At 39.6% G+C, this 7,668-nt stretch overlaps 1 protein-coding gene across 1 annotated transcript in view; it reads left to right on the top strand.

The window, feature by feature from the left end:
- Window positions 1-788: 788 nt before the first annotated feature.
- abcd3a (ATP-binding cassette, sub-family D (ALD), member 3a) overlaps window positions 789-7,668 on the top strand; it is a 90,339-nt gene continuing 83,459 nt past the window's right edge. Inside the window, exon 1 of the mRNA XM_048601541.1 lies at window positions 789-980. Within this exon, the coding sequence (XP_048457498.1) occupies window positions 871-980 (110 nt within the window). The 5' untranslated portion in view covers window positions 789-870. The remainder of the gene's footprint in view (window positions 981-7,668) is intronic.

The following is a 7,668-nucleotide window of genomic DNA, read 5'->3' as shown; positions in this document are numbered from 1 at the left end:
TCAACACAGTTGTTGAGAATGAGGGTGAAAGTGAGATAGCAATGTTGGCTGTAGATAGGGAGTCTTATCTTACTGTTGTAAGCTCTCCTACAGTGCAGGCATCGATTGCAGTCTGATGGAGGATGGATTGTTAATATTAACAGCTATCCTCTTTATTTTCTATCGCTCTCGATGTTCTTTTTGTGTTTTCTCTTGATAATTGGAATTGATAATAAATCGTCAGCTTCCCATCTGCCGAAGTTGATAGAGCACATTTTCATGGAGGCTTTCGGCATTGTCTCTAAAATGTTTCCTTTGCTCAGAGTAAAGCCCCCGTGTGGGCAGTCTTGATCTGGGCGTCCTGACGACGTTCACCGTCCATCACAGCTGATGTGAGATTGTCATGACCTGTGTACTTGACAGACATGTCTTGGAGGGAAGTGGACATCCGAACTCTCCGGATGGGTAGCGTGGTTAGCTTCACTGTTACACCAAATTAGGGGCCTTGAATGCACCATCACGGTCCCGAAGGCAGATTCTACCTGAACAAAAACATCTTGAACACACACACTATGTCTTTCAGCGTTGTTGATAAATCTGAGAATAGGAACTCCGGAGTTTAATGCATAGGCAAAGTGGAAACTGCATCCCATGCTCAGATTTAGCAATGCAAAGGTTATGAATTAAAATGAATAATACATGGATAGGTGCAAATTCTTTAGGTGACCTCTTACCTAGTACTTGCATTCAGGTGAAAGTCCCTTCAGCGTTGACCGTGACCTGAACTGCGGTCGCTTAGCAGACATTGATTGAGATTTGGAGTGACGTCTGTCCCGGCAGCGCTCGCGCAGATGTTCCGGTTTCTCCGCCGTTGCCGCTGCTATACCTGCAATGGCGGCCTTCAGCAAATTAGTGACAGCCAAACATTCTGCGCTCGGAGCGGCCGCTGTCTTTGTACTCTTTGCGTTGAGTAGAAGACGGGGCAGAGGCACATTGCACAGGTACAGGATCGCGCTTGCTGTTACTGACCATTCGAAAGCCGGATTCCCTGTCGCGTGTTACTCGAGGCCGGGGATTTAAAAACGGCCTAGTCATTTCAATCTGGAAAGACAGGAGTGACAGAAGCTGACAAACATGACAGTACATTGATTGAAGGAAAGGTCGGCCCCACGATCCTCTGTAATTTTGTTATCTTTGTTGTGCGATTTGTTTTACTTCATCGGTAATTGGTTATTGCTTTGCTGTAACTACTGTCGAAAGCAACCTTTCTAAAGCATTATTTTAATTCATCCTCTCTTTGGATTTTACCAATAATTGATAAAACTGTCATTTGCAATATTTTGTTCGCGATTGCTGAAAATGTAATGCTTTCTCGCACTTAAACCTGGCAATTTAATGGTCCAACTACTCAGCTTCATTGTTAATTCGTACAGCTTAGAGAACAGCGTCGTAACTCTTCACATTTGGTTATTGCTTGATTACTTAGCGGTGATTGTTCCCTTTATTTCGTGGGATGTGGTATTGCTGGCATGAAAATTTGTTGCCCACCCCTAATTGTCGTTGATCTTTGTGGCTAACTGGAGCATTAGCCATTTTCTGGAGTCTCATGTCGGCCAGAATAATGACTGCAGATTTTCTTCCCTTAAGCGCATCTAGTGAACCAGTTGAGGTTTTTTTTACAACAGTGGAGTTGTGAAATTAGCTTTTATCGCCAAGTTTGAGCATCGGTCTGGGTTCTAGTCTAGTGACATTGCCATTATTCCACCACCCCTCCTGTGATTATTGATTGAATACTTGTTCTGGGTTCAGGACCCCAATGTTGAATGAACTTCCAGGCCATGATTCAGCATTGATTTATGTTGTTTGATGTTATAATCTGATTTTTGATGAGCTGGCCAAGAGTGCATGTTCATTGAAATAAAATCAAGAACTGTGGATGCTGGAAATCTGAAACAAAAACAGAAATGTTGACCTGAAACATCGACTCTGTTTTCTCTCCACAGAATCTGCCAGACATGCTAAGTTACTCCAGCAATTTCTATTTTTGTTGTTGCATGCTCACTGTATATTTAAGATGGCAGGCAGGTGGGTAGGCTTTCAAATCTGTAGGATCAGCAGGAGGCACTCCAGCACAGAGATTGGGAAATGCTGGTACCTCTAATGTAGATTGGAGAAGGAGAAGTCACCTCAAGATGGAAGTGGCAGCTGAAGACATTTTGAAAAGTTTTAATATTTATTTTGGTATTAAAAAAAATTCTTCAGCCCCCCCTCTGGGGCTTTTGCCAACTGTTTTAAATTTGTACCCTCCAGTTACTGACTCTCCTGCCAGTTCTGGGAAGCATCTGATCAGGTCCTGTGGTAGAGGTGAGTACAATTAGAACACTTAAAAGACCTTTGGTACATGAATGGCAAATGGGACTTGTTCAGTTTTGGAAACCAGCTCAGCATGGACAAGGTGGGCTGAAGGGTCTGTTTTTGTGCAGTATAACTTTGATATCTGTGCTGTAGTGTCCCTCTGGGGCTTGGAAGATGGCTTAAACTTTCTATTATGACACTTTACTGAGATTCCTCCTTTGTAAGCATTTTGGTATAAAAAAACTGTTTGGACATGCTATGATCCTCACTGCATCGTAGCCGGTGGTAGGTCTTGAAACCAGATTTTCTAGAACTGTAGTATATTTTACTGTTTTAGCACATTATCAGTTAATAAGGTCAGGTATTTTGGAGGCTGGAAGTATATTAGTAACTGGAAGGATTGTGAGTATAAGGAAACATAGAATAAGTGTTTGAAATGAAAATATTTGTCAATATTTTCCACCCTCATTTCATTGCCATACGTGCTTACTTCCATCTCCAGTCTCCTAAGTCACTCTCACTGTCGACTAAAATCACATTTAAACTTGTAATGTCTCTTGACTTGATATTTCATAATGTGCCATGTTCCAAACCTCTTCCTCCTCAAATTTCTGCCTGAAGCAGGCCCTTGGCAAATATTCGGTGAAGAATGGCAAAGTACTGTCATTTTTGTTTTGATTATGGGTAGACCGCAAAGGCAGATCCCTAGTCCATCTGTTAAATCTCCTCTTAACCTTTTCTGCTGTAAGATGAGCAATTCTCCCATCGTTAGTCTCTCCATAAAACTGAAGTACCTCATCCCTGAAACCATTCCAGTAAATTCCCTGTTTTATCTTCTCCACGACTTTTGCATTCAATATTTTGGTTAATGTAGAATTAAAAGCACGATTCCAGCTGAGGCTGAACCAGTGATTTTTCAAAGGGTTAGCACAAACTTCCTTGCTTCCATAATCTGTCACTTTGATAAAGCCGGTGATCTGAATACATTTTTTTAACAATTTTCTCAACTTGTCCTGCCACCATATTAAATGTGAACCCTCACATCTCTCTGTTTCAGTAGCCCTTTAAAATTTTGCGTTTCGTTCTCCTTATTCTTTGCACAACAAAAAAAAGCATTCTTTCACACATTGCCTTGTCCAGCTTTCCACCAATTTTATGCAACCTTGAAGTTTCTTTCACTAATTATTACATTTCCAAGTTTTATGTCAGTTGTAGATTCTGAAATTATGCTACCTTTACCCGAGATTCAAGATCAGTGTCCCTGAGACACACCACTGCAAACCTCCATTTGAAAAATGAAATTTGACCACGACTCTCTGATTTCTGTGTCAAACAACTTTGTGTCCACACAGTCATTATCCACATAATCTCATGTCTTCAGTTTTATTAGCAAGTCTGTGATGTGATTCTTCATCAAACATTTTTGAAAGTTCATATATGTAATTTTAAATTTTTTCCCTTAATCACCCCTCTCTATTGTTTAATCAAAAAGTTTAAATTACTTTATCAGCTGTGATTTAACAAATTCGTGTTAGCAATTATTTATTAACCAATGCATTTCAAAGTGAAAATACACTTCTCGGATGCTAGATTCTTAAAGCTTCCTTGTTATCAACACTCAGTTTCACCCAGTACTGTCCCTGCACTTTTATAACAAAGCATGTGCCATTTTCAAACTTTGATCCTCTGGCACCATTCCCATATTGAAGAAACATTGAAAGACTTAGGCTAGAATCATAGTTCTTTCAGTTTCACCAGTTGACATCAGCAACATCCAACGATGCCCTTTGCCTCCACAAGGTTATTTTCTTTTTGGTCCTAATTGACCCTCCCCTTCTTTTTGTGCCTTTTGAATTCCTTTTAGCTTTTTAGTTTCTTAATTGCATCACCAGATATGTAATATCCATCAATTATAGGTCACCGGCTAAGTGCCACGTTGTTTTATGTATGCCAAAGCCTGTATTTACATAATTGATCATATTCCTGTAGAAGGCCGGTATTATGATCTGCCAGTGACAGTTGGTATGACTTTGCAAGATCTTCAAAGCATTTACGAAGACCGTCAAGAAGATCAGGAGCAGTGAAATGTTGTTACTGATTGCTTTTATAACATAATACAATGGTTGAACAAATAAAAGTCATTGTTGTTTCATTGATTGTTAAGCAGATTTTGGTTTGGAGAAAAGTTCACTTGTAACTTTCACACACTGTTCATGTATAAGAATGGGAAGTTGGAACCAACAAAATATCATCATTTAGTGTAAATTCACTTTGAGTGGGTAAAGGTTTACATACCTGGAACAAATGCTGCATTTCTGTCTGTCCTGTACTATTTACAATAAGTACTACAGCCATATTCTTGATGGCTGTTGCGATCAATGCAACAGGGGGAAAAAAAAAGAGGATAAAATAAAGTAGTTGGAAAGTCAACACTCATTTTGCCCCCTGTGATTTATCAAGATATTTGCATTTATGGAATGAAAGTGCAGGCTAGGTGGATTACTGATGATAAATGTGGGGTTATGGGGAGTGGGTCTGGCTGGGATGCTCTTTGGAGAGTTGGTGCAGACTTGATGGGCCGAATGGTCTCTTTCTGCACTGTAAGAATTCTATGATTCTATGATCTGACGGCCAAAGATAAAAAAATCTTGTTCAGACTATTGTGTGTTTAGTTTAATGGAACAATTGATATTTAGAGTTCAGTGACACACTGTTCCAAATGTTACATAATTTTGTAAGCTGTACCTAGATTGCCATGATGGCACATTTCCTATTTTTGAAATCAACTCTTGCACAATGCCACGTTTTAAAAAATCAGTACAAATATTTTACATAGCAAATAATCTACCATACTTAAAAACAATTGTACAAAACCAGTGTGATTAAATGAATATGCCTGTTAAGATATCGGTCTCTTCAGAGAGAATGCATATATATAATGCATATATTAACCTAGTATTTGAATATTTGAAATCTCTGATTTCTTTACACGATCATGATGTGATGTTGGTTAATTAGTCATTAAGACGTTACATCTTTATCACAAATAAATAATAGGACCATAAAGACGTAGGAGCAGAAGTAGGCCATTCAGCCCGTTGAGTCTGCTTCATCATTTATTGACATCATTGTAGATCTGATAATCCTCAACTCCATTATCCTGCCTTTTCCCTTTAAACCTTGATTCCCTTGCTGATTAAAAATCTGTCCATCTTAGCCTTGAATATACTTAATAACATAGCCACAACAGTGGCTGCGGTACAGTATTCCACAGATTCATTACCGTCACCTCATCTCTGTCTTAAATGTGTGACCCCTTATTCAAAGATTATATCATTTGGTCCTGGACTCTCAATTAAGGGAAAACAACCTATCTCCCTCTACCCTGTCAAGTCCTCGAAGATGACTGTATGTTTCAGTAAGGTCGCCTCTCATTCTTCTACGTTTCAGTGAATACACACCCGACCTATTCAGCCTCTCCCCATAAGACAGTCGCTCCGTACCTGGTTTCAGCCTAGTGAACCTCCTCTGGACTGACTGCAATGCCAGTATAACTTTCCTTAGGTGAGGGGTCCAAAACTGCTCACAGTATTCTAGCTGTGTTCTGACTAGTGACATGTCAAGTTTTGACAATTTCCCAACTTTTATACTCCATTTCCTCTGAAAAGAAAGCCAACATTCAACATCAAATAAGGAATAAAAAGGAGGAATTTGATGCATACCTGAATAATAATAGTAATAGAAATCAGGAAGAGTATCTCAAATGCACGAGAGAGTCTAAGGCTGGAATAAGAAAGGCTCAGAGGAAGTATGAGGAAAGGATGGTAGGCTGCACTGAAGCAAAGAGTAAAATGTTCTTTAACCATATTCATTGTAAAAGATTAGTGAAGAATAGAGTGGGGCCTGCAAAGAATTGTCAGGGTAAGCTGCTCACTCAAGCAAAGATTACGGCAGAGGTACTAAATTAGTACTTTGCTTCTGTCTTTACCAAATTAGAAAATGGTGAGAGTTACCTAGTTGAAAATGTGGGTGCTGAGCAACTGAACAGTATATTGATACGTAAAGATTTTTTTTTCAAAAAGGCTGGCAGCACTCCAGGTAGAGAAGTCACCAGGCCCAGATGGGATGCATCTTAGATAACTAAGAGAGGTAAAGGAGCAAACTGCAGAGCATTTGACAGAAATTTTCCAGGCCTGTCTGAACACAGGATTAGTCCCAGGGAATTGGAGGATTGCAAACGTGACACTGTTGTTTGAGAAAGGGACAGAGGACAACCCAGAAACCTACAGACCTGTCAGCTTAATGTTAATAGAAGGAAAATGATGGAGGCCTTAATGTGGAATAAGGTTAATATATACCAGAGAAAGATAGTTAATTCTTGACAGTCAACGTGGCTTTGTCAAGGGCAGATCATGTCTGACAAATCTGATTGAGTTCTTTGAGGTGGCACAGGCTGTGGATGTTGTATGTTTGGAAATTTTCTGAAAGCATATTGTACGGTACCACATGGCAGGCTACTTTGAGATAGATGGGTCATTGGCAGCATGGATTAGAAGTTGGCTAAAAGATGGGTAGGTACAGATGGGCATTTCTCAGATTGGAGACAAGTTGCAAGTGGTGTTCATTAGGGATCGGTATTGGGACCCTTGCTTTTTCTGATTCATAAGTGGTTTGAGATGGGTATTGAGGGCAAAATCTCTAAATTTTTACATGATACTAAGCTAGGGAGAATAGTGAGTTGTGAGGATGATGCTGAGCAACTTCGGAGGGATATTGACAAGTTGGCCAAATGAGCCGACACAGGCACAATGGTACAACTTTGAGGGGAGCATAGGAGCAGAGGGACCTCGGGATTCATGTGCATAATTCTCTGAAAGTGGCCAGGCAAGTTGAAACAGTTGTAAAGACAGCTTATAAGATTTTGAGTTTATAAATAGAGGCATACAGTATAAAAGCAAGGAAATAATGCTGCACCTCTATAAATCATTGGTCAGACCACATTTGCGGGTATTGTGTTCAATTTCCTTTATTTTAGGAAGCATGTTAAAGACCTGGAGAGAGCGCAAAGTAGATTGATACCAGCAATGAGAGATTTTGAATACAAGGAAAGATTAGAGAAATTGGGCTTATTGTGCTTGAAGCAAAGAATATAAAGAAGTAACCTTATTCGGGTGTTCAAAATTATAAACAATTTTGGGGTAAAGAAGGATATTTTGTTTCCACTAGTTGGTATGTCAGTAACTAGCAGTCACAATTTCAAGATTGTCAGCAAGAGAGCTAGGAGTGACATGAGGAGAAACTACTTTACTCAGAGTGTTGATAGAATTTGGAATG

The sequence above is a fragment of the Rhincodon typus genome, chromosome 10 (genome assembly GCF_021869965.1).
Source record: "Rhincodon typus isolate 14 chromosome 10, sRhiTyp1.1, whole genome shotgun sequence".
Lineage (NCBI taxonomy): Eukaryota > Metazoa > Chordata > Chondrichthyes > Orectolobiformes > Rhincodontidae > Rhincodon > Rhincodon typus.
This window is presented reverse-complemented; position numbering and strand designations above follow the sequence as displayed.